The 19833-nt window shown below is 37.3% G+C and overlaps 2 protein-coding genes across 3 annotated transcripts in view; one reads left to right on the forward strand and one right to left on the reverse strand.

Moving 5' to 3' along the window:
• Positions 1-6784, forward strand: LOC113517701 (E3 ubiquitin-protein ligase SIAH1A-like). Its single transcript, XM_026902449.3, has one exon. The coding sequence runs from the start codon at positions 415-417 to the stop codon at positions 1258-1260; it is 846 nt and encodes a 281-aa protein (XP_026758250.1). The 5' UTR covers positions 1-414; the 3' UTR covers positions 1261-6784.
• The window catches only part of LOC113520926 (rab5 GDP/GTP exchange factor), a 25745-nt gene continuing 12289 nt past the window's right edge, over positions 6378-19833 (reverse strand). For both annotated transcript variants that reach the window (XM_052902824.1, XM_052902873.1), the window contains 8 exons: positions 18390-18613; positions 17354-17463; positions 16089-16255; positions 14604-14746; positions 13728-13838; positions 11977-12087; positions 11576-11710; positions 6378-11070 (listed from right to left, as the gene is read on the reverse strand). In XM_052902824.1, the coding sequence (XP_052758784.1) occupies positions 10162-11070; positions 11576-11710; positions 11977-12087; positions 13728-13838; positions 14604-14746; positions 16089-16255; positions 17354-17463; positions 18390-18613 (1910 nt within the window). In that variant the 3' untranslated portion in view covers positions 6378-10161. The remainder of the gene's footprint in view (positions 11071-11575; positions 11711-11976; positions 12088-13727; positions 13839-14603; positions 14747-16088; positions 16256-17353; positions 17464-18389; positions 18614-19833) is intronic.

Below are 19833 nucleotides of genomic sequence, written 5' to 3' on the forward strand. Positions count from 1 at the left end.
GTATCTACTGTCATTTATGTCTTTCTTTAATTTCTTTCATTCGATTGATCGTCGCTGAATTTTATTATGCGACTATTTCAACTTGTTGTGATGAACTAGAACATTCAGTATTTATTTATTTCCTATTAACACGCTAAATGGCTAGTGGTGAGTACAAAGAGTAAAAGAACAACTTAAAATTATCAACTTGTTGTCCTCGAGTCTAATGGACCTATTTCGACATCTACGTTATTGAAAACATTAACCCGAGGAGCTGTAATGGAAACTATCTTGAGTGTATCAACAAGACGGAGAAAATCAGCAGAGGAAGGATACAAATGAAGGTTAATCGTATATAAAAACGTCACTAAATAGATAACGAGAGGGAACTGATTGGTCGTAAATCGACAGGTTTTATGTGCGCGTGACGGTGACATGAGCACAAACAACAAGCGGCGTGGAGCTAGCGGTTCCAGTTGTTCTGTGTCTGGAGTGCCCGCACTAGTGAACGTGCCCACCGCAATGTCGGCGGACCTAGCGTCGTTGTTCGAATGTCCGGTTTGTTTTGACTATGTTTTGCCCCCAATACTGCAGTGCCAGAGCGGACACCTTGTCTGCTCCAGCTGCCGACCCAAGCTATCCTGCTGTCCGACTTGTCGCGGCCCTCTCGGCAACATACGGAACCTTGCTATGGAAAAAGTCGCTAGTAATGTAATGTTCCCGTGTAAACACTCAAATACTGGTTGCACAGTTACACTGGTGCACACAGAAAAGGCTGAGCACGAAGAGGCTTGCGAGTTCAGACCATACTCCTGTCCGTGTCCAGGGGCATCATGTAAGTGGCAAGGTGGTCTCGACCAAGTAATGCCACACCTAATGATGTCCCACAAAAGCATAACTACCTTGCAAGGTGAGGACATAGTGTTCCTCGCCACCGACATCAATCTTCCTGGAGCTGTGGACTGGGTAATGATGCAGTCATGCTTCAACCACCACTTCATGTTAGTACTAGAGAAACAAGAAAAATTTGATGGACACCAACAGTTCTTCGCTATAGTCCAACTCATAGGCTCTCGCAAGGAAGCTGAGAATTTTGCGTACAGGCTAGAACTGAATGGACATCGAAGGCGTCTCACGTGGGAAGCTATGCCACGCTCTATCCACGAAGGTGTCTCTTCTGCTATCATGAACTCTGACTGTCTCGTATTTGACACATCATTGGCACAACTGTTTGCAGACAATGGAAACCTCGGAATCAATGTCACAATTTCTATTGCCTAATCACTACTCACAGTCTGTAGTTGTCCTTTATAATACCAGCTGCAATTATCCAATATGTGTTATGTTGTGTGCCTAGTATATTTTTGTGTCAATAAACTAATTGAACAAGTTTGTGTATAAAGTATTGATAGAAAATAATTTATGTTAAAAAAAAATCAATATATAAGTAATTATAGTTTTGTTACAGCTGTTTGTAATAATTGCCAATTATAATAATTAATTTTAATTGACATTTTTTTAGTATTTGTCAACGGATGAAACCAAAAATGTTCCTTTTCATTGTTCATAGTGTCTGACTGAGCCTTAAAACTCTTGAAGCGTTCTTAATAAAATTATTTCAAAGCATATTAAAATAAAAGCAATAACTTAGAGTAAATGTCTGATTAGTATTAAAATTCTTAAGGAATCTAAAGATTCTATAGATAATAGAAAAAAAAAGAAACAAATTCAGTGTAAACACGAAATTAATACTTGGTATTTCCTATTTACAAAATAAAGAGGCAAATAATAAAAATAAACATTATTAGACAGATATTACTATTTGAAGCCACATAATCCCATAAAATGATCAGAGGAAGTCTATTTTTTTAATTTTTAACAATTTTCCTCTTTCCTTTACTCAATTTTGCAAATTGCTACTTTGTTAGTTACTCATGTATCTCATATTGTACCTTATTGAAAATTCTCAAAGTCATCGTTGTTTGCTGACTAAAAATTTTTATTTATTAATTAATATGACTTCTATTTGAAATGATTTATATTATTTAACATTATAATAAATTATTAGACAAGGCCATTATTGCCTATAAATTTTGATCATGCCTCACCTCTTAAAGAAAGGCGACGTATGGAGAGGGGCACAGTATAAGCAAGTGTCCTATTACCTTGCTCATTACATTATACATATAAAGGGTCAAACCACTACATTAAGTGCATATATTTTCTGCTGTTATTGACTTTAAAGGTGGAAACAGGACTCACCCATAAGCCGCGACTTATTTGAATGATTTACTTTAAACTAGCAAATATAAATAGCTAATTAGATTTACTCGCTGATTGAAAATTGTATATTAAAATTGACAGATTAATATAAACCTAATGAAGACACTGTATAACTGAACTGCATGATTCGTATTTCTGCTGCCAAGCAGCTGTGCTAGATAGCCGAGTTTCATAGTAGTGAAATTAAAGGGCACGAAGGTTTAACACCCTATTTCTTAGGAATGGCAACACAGGTGCGTAGTGAGCGTCGCAATGTGTTTATTATGCCCTTGTATGGCTTCACTATCCGTAAATTGAGTAATTTGCCGCATTTCGCAACTTGTTTGCCATTAAAAAATAATGCATTAACTCCCCGATCCACGCATCGGCAACCAGGTGCTCTACCATGAAATGAAATTTCGGGCTCAATTTCGTGTTTTTGTTCGTACCGAAATCGACCCTGTAAATGGAGCTTAACATTTCGTTCATCATAAATCCTATCCTAATAGTCCAGAGGAACGATATTTAAACATTTTTAATAATTTTAAACGGCATGTATTATGTAATTTTAACATCAGATTTCTGTTTCGTTCGTCCCAGAAATTTCGGAAAATATTTCATGGTAGGCCCTCAGTAATAGGTCTTCAGTCGGACATTTTTTTTTCTGTACATTGTGTGTTCGTTAGAATTAAGTAGAAATTGAAATTCTCGATGTAAATGCCTTGTGAATGTTGTTTACGATGAAACATTTTAACATCTCGCGAGAGATAGTGATTTTATTTATTCCAAATAAAGAACAAAAATATAAACTAACATTTATAATCATTATGTATATAAATGCATGAAATCATTGTTAAAGAGTTCTTAAACAACGTTGTGATGTCGCTTCGTAATGGTGCTCCCATACTAGTGAACAATTTATCTATCTTTAAGCCAAGTCCATTGTGGGTAAGGCAGAGAGGTAGCGTCAAAAAAAGGTCTGGAGATTCACACAGCCTCATCCAGTCCCATACTAAACAGAACTTGACAAGTACTGCTTAGTATGAGTTTGCATTATTTATTACTTTTTGTAAATATACATTAAACCTAATTATTAAGGAGACACCTAGACAAATATAAACGAACAAATTAACAAATATAAATATTTGTATTACGTATAAATCGAATGCCATCGGATGGGCCATAATACTATTTTTAGTGAATCTTCAGACCTCTTAAATGTTCCATCTGTTAAATTCCAACTTTATAGTTTATTTTGTAATTTAACTAGTTGCCAATGAAGCTATATTTAGCTTTCGTTTCTCAGGCAGTAATTTCAAATCAATATATTTTTAATAAATTGTAACATTTTTTTATGTGTATTCTATATACATTTGTATATTCAGTTTGGGAGCACCATGAGACTATACAGGGTGTAACATAGTTTATAACAATCAAAACAAAACTAATTTTTACCCAAGGAACATGGGTATAAATTAAGTTCAATTTAAATAATATCAAGAGTTGAAGAAAAATAGGATCAGTGGAAGAAATTTAATAATAATAAAATAACATTATAAGAACGCCCTTGATTCTCATAGAAAAAAAAATACAGTCGAAATATATTTTTTTAGATATATTACGAGATACCTAACCAATTTCGTTGGTTCTTTTTGCAATGGAAAGAGTTTATTGCCTTATTGATGTCACGATCAAAGTCGTTTCTTTTTTAAACAAAATCTTAAAATTTTTGAACCTATTACACATATTGTCAAGTATTTTATTCATCGAGATTTACGATTTGGGGTCCTCGCAAATATTACTTAGATTTATAAATGATACTGATAATTAAACTGAAATACTTTCTGTTACACCCTGTATATAACTCTGTATGCTGGCTACGATTGAGGTACTACGTGGTCACAAGTGGACTGAATAGGCTAAGAATGTATTTAAAAAAAAAAAAGGTTGTCAAATAATTTTGTTATCTTCAAATGTGTCTAGACTTTAACGAGTATTCCATTTTTAAATATCTCAAGTTAATTACTTTTAAGTTTTGGCAAAGGGCTAGTGTTGTACATTGGGCGTTTTTATTTTTTATCTTGCACGATTTATCGTGACCAAGATATTATCATGCAGTTCCATGATATATCGTGCAATTGAACACTAATAATTTACCGTTAACGGCCACGATATTACCACATTTTCAACCGACTTCAAAACTAGCTTATCAATTTGTGTATAGTGTCACAGGTTTTTATGCCTGAAAAAGCCTCTCTAATAATAAAATACCTGTTTTCACATTTCGAACGTAGAAAACATTTCTAAATTCTAATCTCTAATAACTCTCACTTATATCTAAACACATTCTAAATTTTGATTTTTAAATAACAAAAAAAATAAGTTCAGATTTGCAGAAAATATTGCTTAAAACATGTTAATAAATAGGTTTAAAATAAAAATTAAACATTCAGTGAAAATCGAAACATATTCCATTTTTAAATCAACTGTAAAAAAAATGCATATAATTTCCTCTTAAAGTTAGGAAATCTCCCTAGGAGGTGGGCAGAACTCTGCTTACCTCACACATGTTTAAAATTTGTGTATATACACACTGCATTCCCTTAATTGCCGTCACATTCCTACAGGGAGCATAAGTGTTCTACGATATCTCCGTAAACCATGCATGTACGCAGAGTTGTCACGACAATCCTATAGGAAAGCCTAAGTTTAGCACGGAAAGTTTACGGCGGTGCTAAATAGCGTCTCCATAATAATGCATACATTTTGCTCTCCCACTGTATCGTGACGGTAAAATCATACGATATCGTGAAGCTCTAAGGAAAAATATAAAAACGCCCACTATGCCATTTCAATTTGAAAATGGAATTCTTTGCCACTTGATTCGACTAGGCCACTAGATTAATTCCAAATACAAAAGGAAACCATATTCAACTCAATGGTATTGAACTGTGAGTTTAATTTTAAATATCAATATTGATCAGTCTTAATAATTGAGAGGTTTCGTATAAAACCTTTTTCCTTGCTCTGTAATTGTATAGAAAAGAGCGTCGAAAGAGAATGCTAAGTACCATTTTTAACCTAAGGAAATAATGAATAGTACATATTATTTCCATGTTTTAAAATTAACAATTGAAGTGTCTATGGTACTTATCATTTAAGAAACGGCAAAGAAAAGAAATATGAATGAATCTGTATATAATTAATAGAAATTAATTTCAACTCTGACATCAGACGGATTCGTAGAGCTCAATGGTTTTTTTTTTCTATGGTCTACACCATGAGGTTGATATCAATGGGTAACTTTATATGAAATTAATTATCGTATCGAAACGTTAGTATCTCTAAATTTTGTCGGTTTTAAATAATGAATGAGGGATTTGTACAAAAGTCGATTGCTTGAGTACCTCTGTCCCATTCGTGTTTCAACCGTGAAGCAGTTGTTTGCATGGCTGTGTTTCGGTTTGAAAGGTGGGATATGGCGTGAATTTACTGGGTACAGACGGAATAACACACGAGTCCTCAGGAATGGGAACGCAGGTGGGAGGTATCATGGCAGAAACAGTATACTGTTATGTCCATGGTACAGCTCATGTCTATAGGCGACGGTTACCACTTTCCATCAGGTGGGCCGTCAGCTTGTTTTCTTTTCTAAGTTGTATAAAAAAAATATATAAATCGGGATATTCCCGTAATTGTCTATTTCACCGATAGATTATGCAATTAAGTAAATATTGAACAGTAATAGAAAATACCTAGTCAAATCTAGAATCTACCTCGAGTCTAAAACATTCACGAAGTAAACTCATGCTTCCGACAATTGGAGAAACAGCGTGTTTAATTGTCATCGAAAATCCTTACTTCCTTATACTAATATAAATGTTAGTTTGTTTATTACCTTATAGCGACATAACAGCTTCTTTTTTTTTTATGCAACTTAGAATGGCAAACAAGCTGACGGTCCACCTGATGGAAAGTGGTAACCGTCGCCTATAAACATGAGCAGTACCACGGACATAACAGAGTATAGTGTTTCGCCCATGATACCCCCCATGCGTTGCCATTCCTGAGGACTCGGATGTTATTCCTCTGTACCCAGTAAATTCACGCCATATCCCACCCTTCAAACCGTGCACCACAGCCATGCAAACACAACTGCTTCACTATAAAATTTGCTATACACGAAACTATATGGGAATGAAGGATATAAGCTATTTTTTATCCCGTTCACGCGGAAAATTAAAACTAGTAATAATTTTCGACAGCAAATGTAATTATATCAACCTAATTGTCTACGACCCTCTTAATATTATATTAGGGGTATTGGTGGATATAGGTTAGCTGATAGCTTCATTTTATTCGTACAAAACATGTTACTTAATTGTAGTTCGTCTAATTTCTGGTATTCCAACTTATTTCTTTATCTCCTACGCTACGAGCATCATACGTTCATGTTACCTCTGATGGGAGATAGTATTCTAAATATTATCAAATTATATATCAAATAAAAAAAAATCTAGTTGAAATAAATTTTTGTAATATACCCATTGTAGTTTTAATATTAAAACGTGTGTATTATCCTGGAAATATGATCGTTAGTAATGCAGACTATCAGTCCCATTGCTAGCAATATATCCTGTCAGATTGACCTCCACGTGGTTCCCCCTGGAAATCATCGTGCTGAATTCCAGGTATATTCATCACGATGGAATAACTACCCTGCACTTTCATTATCATCTATCATCCATTCATGTTTCAACCGTGAAGCAGTTGTGTTTGCATGGCTGTGTTTCGGTTTGAAGGATGGGATGTGGCGTGAATTTACTGGGTACAGAGGAATAACACCTGAGTCCTCAGGAATGCAACGCATGGGGGGTATCATGGGCGAGACAGTATATTCTGTTATATCCATGGTACTGCTCACGTCTATAGGCGACGGTTACCACTTTCCATCAGGTGGACCGTCAGCTTGTTTGCCATTCTAAGTTGTATAAAAAAAATCTATCATCCCTCATTGATGCCCCGCCAGCGTGTACCGTCAGCGCAGGCGGGGTTACCATCCCATTATCATCCACTAAAAACCCCGCCAGCGTAAACCAGCAGCGCAGGCGGGGGCACAATTTAAACTGCGTCCACTAAAAAACATATTTGTTTTAATATATTATAATTACATTTTTATTGGCCTTACACAAAATGTAGGGTTGCTATTTTACATTGTTCAATAAATAATATTTTTGATTAATCTATTCGGTATTATCCAGCTTTTTCCAATTTTTAACAATATTATGTCACAGTGAAAACTCTTAACCGGGGAAAAACTGCAAAAGTAACACTTATTTTAATATTTATTTTTGTACTTATATATGCAGTCATAAGTAGATTTTACCGGATAGAAGTTTGACTGTAACATAATCTGAGGGCCTACCATGAAGCGTTTTCCGAAATTTCGGAGCCAAACGAAACACTAATTTGATGTTAAAATTACATAATACATACCGTTTGGAAATATTAAAAATGTTAAAATATCGTTCTTTTGGACTTTTATGATAGGATGTATGATAAACAAAATGTTAAATTCTATTTATTGATCCGATTTTGGTATAAACAAAAACACGAAATTGAGTCCGAAATTTCGGAATTTCATTTTATGGTAGACCCGCTGAATACATTCGATTGTATAATTGATTAAGGAATACTAAAATAAAAACAATATAATTAGCTATTTAATTGAATATTACCTATGTTCAAGATTGTGGACTAAGGACCATAATACACGACAGCGTTTGCATCATCAATTGCTTTTCGGCAGTTCGGTAACACTTTATTCTGCGCAAAATCAAACTCTAGGGCGTGGTAATTAGATTGATTTTAGGGAAGGTCGATGCAGCGGCACGTCTAAAGAAAAATTTGTAAGGTTTCGAAAACTTAAATTTTCATACACACAACAACAAACTTGAACACAGCTTTTTTTTAAACACGTGTACACGATCATACAGCTCACCTGATGGTAAGTGAATACCGCCGCCCATAAGCATTCGCAACACCAGAGGCATTGCAATATGCTTTTAAAAAAGGAATATGTTTTTTTTTTTTTTAATTACAATATCGTAATCGAAAATACTGCTGCTGGAAGTCGATTCCAAGGCATGGTTGTGTCTGAAAGAAAGTGCTTTAAAAACATACTATGGAATACCGCCACTCGTGCAGGTGGTTGGGATGAAACTATTTTGTGGGGGGGGGGGGGGGGTTGTACTGTGGTAAAAAATAAACAGCAGTTATCAATCCGAACAATTCGTGAGAACACTTAGTAATAATCGTTAAGACGACGAAGCAGCCGCCACGAAATGTCTGATGCTAAACGCATAGTGTTATATGGTCCTAGTGAAGCAACAGTCCCTAATCTTAGCCCGTATTGCACTTACAATCTAACGACACTTATCACAGAGTTCTTATTTGACATTTCCTATTGAACTACGCTTACTTACCTCCCCGCATTCATATCATGAAACCGGAATATCTTACAGAGAGCAGATCAAATAAAAAATGCCTTGAAAATTCTTTATAACAATACCTGACTGAGATGTAAACATAACATATGATTTAATATATTTTTAATGATTAATTTATATTTAACAATCCAACACTGGGATAATACATTTCTCTTATACACAACTAGGAGCAATTCCTTTACTTGCAAGAATCAATTCACTGCATTTCGCATTTGAACACTATGTGCCATCGCATTATGGGTCACGCCGTCACTAAAGGCTTATATTACACTATAAAATATATAGGGATTATATCTGGATAAAGCTGAAGCTATCGACTTGCGTTTAAATGTATATAAACAAAATATATTTTATTAAATTTAGAATACTCTTAACTGAAATCACTTTGTTTTAAGCGTGAATTTACTGAGTACAGAGGCATAACATCTGAATCCTCAGGAATGGCAACGCATGGGGGGGTATCATGGGCGAAACAGTATACTCTGTTATGTCCATGGTGCTGCTCATGTCTATAGGCGACGGTTACCACTTTCCATCAGATGGGCCGTCAACTTGTTTGCCATTTTTAATTGTATAATAATAAAAAAAAAGCCTGACATGATACTAAAATTTATATAACAAGAGATCCGGCCCGACTTCGCATGTGTAGATAGGATTTTTTTAAATAATATATAGCCTATATTATGCCCACTGATAATGTATCTTTTTATAGGTGAATGCGATTTTAAAATCGCTTAAATAGTTTTTGAGTTTATCCATTACAAACAAATAAGTCTTTCCTCTTCATAATAGTGGTTTAAATATGACCCTATATAATAAATAGTGTTATAAATAGAGAATACGATCCCGCGATCCCGAATGATAAAGGCAACGGACCGTCACATATGCAGCTATAATAATTCTATATAAATGTATTGTATAAATTAAAACAAATAATTAAAAATAATTTGTGAATGACCATAGACGCAAAAAAATAAAACTATGTCATCAACCTTCTACCAAAAACTTTTTGGTGGAAGTTTGAAATAAGAATAAGATTAAAAAATCTTATATTACAATTGATTAAGCAATGACATAATTATTTTTTTAATCTGTGGTCATTTATTATTTTTAATTATTTGTTTTAATTTATACAATTGATTAAGGATGACATATTTTTTTATCTATGGTCACTCAATTCAATATTTTTAATTGTTTATTTTAATTTATTCAATAAATTTGTATTTAATTATTATAGCTGCATATGTGACGGCCCGTTGCCTTTGTCGTTCGTGATCGTGAGATTGTATTGGCTAGTTATCAGCCTGTAAATAGAAATAATTTCAATTTGTAAATTATCAGCACCGGCCGAAATTAACTTTGGTTATAACATTATAACAAATATTAACAATTAACTAACTTTACGCACACATTATGATGGTTTCTCACTACTCTGGGGTTGTAAAGGGGACGGTAGCAGTGACGCTGCTGTAGGTGACTCGTTATGGTCCAAAATAGATGTGGACTCATTTTGTACAGGACTGAACGGGTCTCTACTACTATTTTGGGGCAAACTGCCAGTGAACCCAGGTGGGCTGAAGGGATCTGCCCCTCTGTGGACTATTTCGAACGGATCTAACGTCTTATTACCTGTATATGTTAAACTGAACTCATCGAATTTTTCTAAAATAGAGTTTAGAGATTCTGGCTGTGGCTGTGGGGCGAAGGGGTCGAACATCTGCTTCTTAAGCACATCAGGACTAAAGGGGTCTTTGGCTTCTGGTTTTGGGGCATCTTCAGCTATACTGTTGTCTCCGCTGAAGTCGGACAGGTCTATATCGTAGTTTATATTACCCAGTCCTGGCGCCAAGTGGTCCGCGCCGAACTCGTCCGGCGTCATCAATTCGTCTATAGATCTGGAGTCGAACGGTGTGTATCCTAGTGGAGATGGTGTGAGGAGTTCCAGTGAACTAGTCTGCTTGAGATCCCACGGCTGGTCTATAGTTTGGGGAGACTTTGTTGGTGATGGCTTGTCTATGACTTCGAACCCTAGAATGTTTAGCTTCTCTGTATCTTCTGTAGCCGTAACAGGTTTTGAAGACTGTGTTTGTGGTTCCACTTGAGAGTCCTGTATGAAGGCATTACCATTCGATTGACTAGGTTGCCGACTATCTGTAACATCTTGGAGCGGTCTGGTGTCCTCAGAGGTGCTTGTATCCAGATCTATGAGTGGTGTGGATGAGATTTCCCGCAATTTTCCTATGCGTGGCAGTTCGCGCCGCGGTTTTATTTCCAACGGTGTCTTCGAAAGGACGTCTTGTACTTTCTTTGAAATTTGTTCCTGTAAATATGTATAAAATCAATTTATATTAAGTGTTCATATTTTAAAAATATATGTAAATTGTATGATAGTGTATTATTATTATTTTATTATCTATACTTATAACAATCCTGTAAAGAGGTCAATTCTGTACATGAAATATATTTCCAAAATAACTATCAGGGGGTGATTAGTGATCGATACTGATGCCAAAAATGCAATTAGTAAAATTTTTGTCTCTCTGTCTGTATGTTCGTTATAGAAACAAAAACTACTTAACAGATTTTAACGAAACTTGAGTACAATTATTCTTCATACTCCTGGGCAGGTTATAGTATACTTTTTATCACGCTACAATCAATAGGAGCAGAGCAGCGAAGGGAAATGTTGGGAAAACGGGAGTAGTTACTCCATTTTTAAGCTTCCATCGCGTGTGCAGCCTTGATGGCCACTTTTTAAAATGTAAAAATGTCCACCCGCGCGACGCCGGGACGGGCCAATAGTTATTAATAAAATGACAGTATACCTCGAAGGAGTGCGAGTCGGCGGCGAGGCGGTCGGCGCGATGCTGCAGGTCCTGCAGTTGCTCGCGAGCCTTCTGCGCGGCCGCACGCTGCTCGTTCGCCTCTCGCTCCACGCCGCACAGCAGTAACGCCGCCGCCTACAAAATATCATAATGCTACAAATAAATAAATCGTCAGTAGATATCTGCCTTTAACTGTCCACTGCTGAACATAAGCCTCCCCTTAGAGGATCTTGCCAATAGTTGCCGCTCTTGGCAGGTAGATTGGCAATCGCAGTTATGCTTTGGAGATGTTTCAAGAGGGACGCCGCTGTCTATCACTCGCCCTCTTACAAAACCCACGGGAAAGGAAATGTGGCCTATTCTATGGTGGAACCACACGGCAAAAATAGATAGATACTCACCCACGAGCTTCCCCCAATGCTCGCCGGCATCGCCATGTAACAATCGAACTCCTTCTTGTCCATATTCAAGGATTCCGCTGTGAGGTTCTCGATGAAAGACACCGCGCAGCACTGGTGATATAACATATCATATCATATCAGACGTAAACTGTCCACCGCTGAACATAGGCCTCCCCCATAAGGGGGTTTCGCCAGTAGTTACCATACTTGACAAGCGGGTTGGCAACCGCAGTTAGGCTTTGGTGATATTTTAAAATGGGCCACTGATGCCCATCCCTCGACCATTAAGACACCTTAGTCGCCTCTTAGGACACCCACGAGAAAAGAAGGGATACGCCACTCTATTTAGGGTGAAAAATTTATTAAAACACCAATTATAATCTGAAGCTTTTTGCTTTTTTTTTTAATTTAATTAAATTTGAATCAACAACATACTGTATTATTGAAAAATCTAGTTTTAAAAGTCGATTAATTTTTATTAAGCAATTTAGAATGGCAAACAAACTGACGGCCCAGCTTACTACTGCCACCTGATGGAAAGTGATAACCATTGCTAAACGACATGAAATGAATACCATGAGCATAACAGAGTATACTGTATCGCCCATGATACCCTTCATGCGTTGCAATTCCCTAAGGAATAGACAGAATGTATTGATTTATTACTACTTTTATTTACAGTATTATTATTCTGTGATAAATTCGTAAATACTTGGTTACCCAATATTATATTTACCATTTACCAGAGGGAGACTTTGTACAAAAGTCGATTGCTTGGGTCGATCGATTGATTGACCTCTGTCCCATTCGTGTTTCTACCGCGAAGCAGTTGTAAACGCATGGCTGTGTTTCAGTTTGAAGGGTGGGATATGGCGTGAATTTACAGGGTACAGAGGAATAACACCCGAGTCCTCAGGAATGGCAACGCATGGGGGGTATCATGGGCGAAACAGTATGCTCTGTTATGCCCATGGTACTGCTCATGTCTATAAGCGACGGTTACCACTTTCCATCAGGTGGGCCGTCAGCTTGTTTGCCATTCTAAGTTGTATAAAAAAAATATACTTCAACATGTCTTCTTATTGAAATTTCTATATACAGTTCAATTAATCATAATTTATTCCTAATGGACAGGATCTTGGTTCTTATAGTCTATGATCTAGTAAAAAATGTAACTATGATTGTCTATGATTCAATCTCTGTAGAATGAATCTTCTGATATATTATATTTCAGTTATTCAATGAATTTTAAAGATATAATACATTTTGATATTATTCAATCAGAATACTTGTCAGTGTGTTTACAAGAAGGAAATCAGAAAGTGAATTCAGTAATTTTCAGGTTCATTTAGCATGCTACCGAAACCACGTGTGCCCACGATCAAACATTATTTACGTGAACAAAAACTATACTGACCAATAGACAAAGATGGCGCTGTTTTCTACTGAATTGACCTAACTGAATGTAAGTTTGGGGGGAAAGGGATTGTTAGTAATAGAGACTGAGAATCCCATTGCTAGCAATGTACCCAACCAGGTCGACCTCCTCGCGGTTCCCCCTGGAAACTATCATGGTTAATTCCTGATGAATTCATCGTGATGTGCTAACTGGCCTGTTTTCATTCTCATCTATCACCCTTCACTGGTGCTCCGCCAGCGTATCCCGTTAGCGCAGGCGGGGTTACCATACCATTTTCACCCATAAAAAAAAAACTGAATGTAAGACAGAGCAGTAAAACTGTAACGCTTACCAAGTTAGTGAAGTAGTAACCGCCCTCGCCGGTCATCAGCCTCTGTGCGTTGCAAAATCGAGTCACGAAATTGATGTTGCTCACTAGCCGCGGCGGATTCGCCTTTAGCACCTGCAAATAAGGTTGAAATTACGTATTAATTGTGTTTAAGCACTACCCCTTTCTTTTCCATGAGTGTCTTTTTTTAATGGGTGATAATGGAGTGGTACCCGCCTGCGCTACAGGTATACGCTGGCGGAGCACCAGTGAGGAGTGAGGGGTGACAATGAAAGCCCATCGTGACGAATTACGCTAGAATTAACCACGATGGTTTCCAAAGGGAACCGCGTGGAAATTGACCTGATAGGATGTATTGTTAGCAATGGAACAGTTAGACCCCATTACTAACAATCCCTTTCCCCCCTCCCATGGGTGTCGTAAGAGGTCATCTCTTAACTAAAGGGAATGGGGAAAGGGATTGTTAGTAATGGGATCTAACTGTCAGGCAGGGTTACCATTCCATTATCACTCATTAAAAAAAAAACTTAAGGGAATTTAATAGCCGAAGGATTGGCAGCGTCGTTCCTCTTAAAACGTTTGCAAAGGCTAACTACGGTTGCCAACCCGTCCGCTAAGCTTGGCAACTACTGGCAGCCCCCCTCCTCCGTATGAGAGAGGCTTTTGTTTAACTTTGGATAACTTTGTTTAACATTGATACTGATATTGTGCTTGATGCACAATTGCAGTAAAAACCGGATAAGAGCCTCTGTTTATTTGGCTTGGAAAAATTACCCACGACAAACTAGTATACATTTCAAGTTAAATAAAAGATTGAAAAAAAAAAATACTGAGAATTTCCTTTTTTGAAAAAAGCTTAAAAATACGATGGCAGCTAACCGTGAATATGAGTGCGGGCAGCAGGTCGTCAGCGGAGGCCGGGGCTCCGTCGCGGCCGCACAGCGCCAACACGTGGCGGCAGCAGCGCCGCACCTGCCGCAGCTTGCCGCCGGGGGACGCCGCGCTGTCCATGCTTAGCAACTCTGCCACAATACAAACATACAGCCACAAATTATACGGGAATGGTTTTTTTTTATACAACTTAGAATGGCAAACAAGCTGACGGCCCACCTGATGGAAAGTGGGAACCGTCGCCTATAGACATGAGCAGTACCATGGACATAACAGAGTATACTGTTTCGCCCATAATACCCCCCATGCGTTGCCACTCCTGAGGACTCAGGTGTTAATCCTCTGAACCCTGTAAATTCATGCCATATCCCACCCTTCATACCGAAACACAGCCATGCAAACACAACTGCTTCACGGTAGAAACACGAATGGGACAGAGGTACCCAAGCAATCGACTTTTGTACAAAGTCTCCCTCTGGTGAGAGATAAGATATAAAAGGATAAGATTGTTGGTAACAGGGACTTTTATTTAATAGCATGTAAATTGTATGTACCATGCCTGCGCTATCAGTATACCAGCATCAGGGTATCTGAGTAATGATAGGTAAGAATGATGCCAGATCAGTCCACCCATCATGACGAAAGAAACATTAATTGATTACAATTATTTTCTTTTCATTTTCAAATATAACGCTTAAGTTTTTTTTTTATTTTTTAATGAGTGAAAATGGAATAGTATCCCCGCCTGCGCTATCGGTATACGCTGGCGAGTCACCAGTGATAGATGATAGATGATGATGAAGGCAGATCAGTCGGCCCGTCGTGAAGAATTCGACAAATATTAACCATGATGATTTCCAGGAGGAACTACGTGGAGGTCGACCTGATAGGGTGTATTACTAGCAATGGGGTTGTTCCAAACCATTTCTAACAATCCCTTTCCCCCCTAACTATAGTTAAACCAGTAGTTATTACATTAAAGTATAATTTAATAATAATGTAAATTTTTTTAGTACAATGAAACACGTAAAATAATACCATAGATACATCAAAGTTGTAGAGAACTGGTACCTGAGTATCCGAAGAAGCCGTATCACAAGGCACCAGGGGGCCTACCATGAAATGAAATTCCGAAGTTTCAGACTCAATTTCGCGTTTTTGTTCGTACCAAAATCGGCTCTATAAATAGAGCTTAAGATTTCATTTGTCATAAATCCTACCATAAAAGTCCAAATGAACGATACTTTAGCATTTTTAATATTTTTAAACGGTACGTATCGTGTAATTTTAACATCAAATTTGTGTTTCGTTCGGATCCGAAATTTCGGAAAACATTTCATGGTCGGCCCTCTGGTGCCTAAACTGGACATCCGAAGAACCCGTATGATAAGGCACCAGTATTTACCACCGATATTCGTATGAAACTTTGAACAATAAAATCTAGACAAATACAATAGATAATTGAACACTAACCACTGATTGCCTTGTACAACAGCTGACGACAGGAGGCGCTGTTCCTGTCCAGCTTGCACTCGAGGTGCCTCTCGCCGACCCAGCTTAGCTGTTGGATCCGCTCGGACATGGCGCGGTCAGCTCGTTCGTCGTCCGTGCCGATAGGAGAGAACACGATGGACGGTAAGCTGGCAAAATATATGTAGATATTACCAATTTTTTACCCACTACTTGGTACACGTGTATTTTAAAATATTAGAAATATTTTGTTTTCGGTAGCGGAATTAAACAAAATAATTCTCATCAAATAACTAGTGAATTTCGGAAGTAGAAAAATCAATTAGTTTGACTACTTCTCAATATGGTACCAAAATAATAGTACATTACTGCAGCGACCAGCAACTGAGGCATTGATGGACGAACGTACAAATGTGGACCGAGGCGTAGCCGAGGCACACATATGTGAGTCCATCAATGCCTAATTATGGCCAAGGCTTGTATAGTACTTTTCTCAAACAATGCGCGGAAATCAAAAACACAATTTTACTTTTTAAATTCAATGACGAATAACGAACAATAATCATTTTTCGCACGCCATAATGTTCGTTTTTTTTTTCCAATAACAGCTTTCTATTTGCAAACCAGTTCGAAATTTAAATAAAACCTTTTATTAGTTACCTCCTTGGTAGCCATATTTCAAAGTAAAAGGTCATTCCATTTTTAAATTACAGGACAGATATGAGTTTACATAGTAATTTATTTGGCCGCAAAATACGACAGATATGGATTTTCATACAACTTTTGCCGGCCGCTGCCCGCATGTATCTGGTCAGTACGGCATTTTTCATTTATCTCGAAGAAGATTATCAAAATAATACTCACATTTCCAAGCATGTTTGAGAAAAACTTCTAGTAAATTATACGTAGAAAACAGTAGTGATGTGCCAAATATTCGTATCCAAAGATATCCGAGAGAGAAAAAAATTGAGAGAGAGAGAGAGAGAGAGAAAGAGAGAAAAAAAAATGGGTATTCATACTTATTATTTTATTTGCAGATCTTGATGCTTGATGCAGCTCTAAATGGCATCCTGTTCTATTCTTATATATATAATTTACTTACCAATAAGGCCATGCAAGTTTACCATCGCTTTTGTAATTGTAATATATTACTGCTGCTGGTCAAACTTTTACGTCGTCTCTCTTTGCGTCCAATTGAGAAAGACGTGACATTTTAAAAATAAAACTGTTATTCATATAAGTACATAAACATCATGGTGAGTACTCACTCGTGTAAATACGTCATGGCGTGCTTCTCCACGAAGTCCATGAGTTGTTCCTTGGTGTCGGGCTCCACGTTGGCGAAGTGTTGCGACGTGTCCATGTGTTTCATAAAACGCTATCGGACAAGGATTGTGATCAACTTTCTACATCAGAATGTATTATTGCCACTAAGTCCACTATCAAAATTAATTTACAAAAATTCTTAATTGAGAGGCAAAAGTTAGACATTTCAGCAAGTTACCTCTATGTTCCATTTGTTTGCTAGATAAACTGTCATATCTGTCTGTTTACTGTATATATGTCTATCTGTGGTAGTATTGTTTTATTGTTACCCTATTCCCTTTGGCCTCAACACAATATCAGTGCTTTGCTCTTTTGAGGGCGAAGCAATAAACTGAGTTGTGACCATTTTGTATTGTTATGGTACACGTACAAACGAAAAATTGTATTTAGCTTTATGTATTTTTTTTAAATCATTTATGTTATCTCGCTCTTTATGTATATCTATATATATTGTAATTTGTGTGCTGTAAATAATGTAAATAAATTATCTATCTATTATATTACTTATTTATTTATTTATTAGTATTGAATGAAACTTACAGCTATAATAATTTAATAATTAAATATATATAACAGTAAATAGGAAGGAATTGTTAGTAATGGAAACTAAGAGTCCCATTGCTAACAATATACCCAACTAGGTCGACCTTAGAAAGCATCGTGCTGAATTCCAGGTCTATTCATCACGATGGACTAACTGACCTGTTTTCATCCTCACCTATCAACCCTCACGGGTGCCCTGCCGTACACCATTAGCGCAGGCGGTATTACCATTCCATTGTCATCCATTAAAAAAAAAACACCTTAGTCCTTGAAAATGGCAACGCATTTAAAGTATTGTGAGCGATACAGTATATTCTGTTATGTCTATGGTACTGTTCATGTCTGTAAGCGACAATTACAATTTCCATTAAGTAGGCCATCAGATTGTTTGCCATTCTATATTGCTTAAAAAATAATTTCAAAAAGATAACTTACCTGGTATTGTCTCTGCACTCTCTCGGATAGCTCATCGACAGTCATCACGCTAGCGCACTTCATGACGTCCATGATGAAAGTGTGCACAAACACGCGCGAATCTCTGTCCACTTGTGGCGGTAAGTTCGGGAAACGCGCGCGGAAATCTTGTTTCATTCCATCGTTGACCATTGACGGTATTTTGAACTCGGGTGGCCTTTTCTCTGGAGTGTGGTCGTGGTCATCTGAATTAGTATAAAAAAAAATTTAAAAATTCGCTTCTCAGGAACTCGTTGAATGTGTTGAATTAATAGGTTTCCAAAATTGCTTACAAATTACACTATACATATATATATATATATATATATATATATATATATATAAGCTGCCGGCCCACTTGACGAAATATAGTGATCGTCGATCCTACATGAACAGCACCATGAATTGAGGTAAAATGGTACAAAAGGAGGCTTTATCGCTAAGCAATCTCTTCCAGACAATCCAAAATAAAGAACAGAGGGGAAGGGATTATTAGTAATGAAGACTAAGGGTCCGATTGCTAGCAATATACACAACTAGGTCGACCTCCCCGTGGTCCCCGCTGGAAACCATCGTGCTGAATTCCAAGTGTATTCATCACGATGGACTAACTGACCTGTCTTTTCATTCTCACCTATCATCCTTCACTGGTGCCTCGCCAGCGTATAGCGTTAGCACGTTTGGCGGGGTTACCACTCTATTATCATCCATTAAAAAAAAAAGTAAAGGACATATAAAGGGTAGGTGTAGGACAATATGAGCAATGTACAAATGTATACACGTAACACAGGTGAGTCAAGCAACACCGCGGCCTCACACAAGCAAATACCAGCATGAACAAGAGTCAATTTTCTATATATTTTCTTCACAAATATATTTTAAATCACAATATTCCATAACTGTAAATTAAAGATTCTCATTTTTTTATACAACTTTGAATGGTAAACAAGCTGACGGTCCACCTGATGGAAAGTGGTAACCGTCGCCTATAGACATGAGCAGTACCATGGACATAACAGAGTATACTGTTTCGCCCATGATACCCCCATGCGTTGCCATTCCTGAGGACTCAGGTGTTATTCCTCTGTACCCAGTAAATTCCCGCCATATCTCACCCTTCAAACCGAAATACAGCCATGCAAACACAACTGCTTCACGGCTGAAACACGAATGGGACAGACCCAAACAATCGACTTTTGTACAAAGTCTCCCTCCGGTTCGTGCTGACTTATAGTTTCCGAAATAAAGGTCGATAAAGGTTACCATAACCCATGTAGACGGCATTTACACAGTCACTTTCTGGATTCATATTTAATGGCAAACATATAAACCAAATGGAAACCGAACAAAAAGAAGGACGAAGAAGAGAGATGGTGGAACATGACAAAGACTTTTTTAAACCACTGAGGTGGCAAACGGCCCACAT

The sequence above is a fragment of the Galleria mellonella genome, unplaced genomic scaffold (genome assembly GCF_026898425.1).
Source record: "Galleria mellonella isolate WM207_F2 unplaced genomic scaffold, CSIRO_AGI_GalMel_v1 utg103, whole genome shotgun sequence".
In the NCBI taxonomy this organism is placed as follows: Eukaryota; Metazoa; Arthropoda; class Insecta; order Lepidoptera; family Pyralidae; genus Galleria; species Galleria mellonella.

Excerpts from the sequence above, each read along its gene's own strand:
- LOC113517701 (XM_026902449.3), top strand. The coding sequence starts at position 415 with ATGAGCACAAACAACAAGCGGCGTGGAGCTAGCGGTTCCAGTTGTTCT.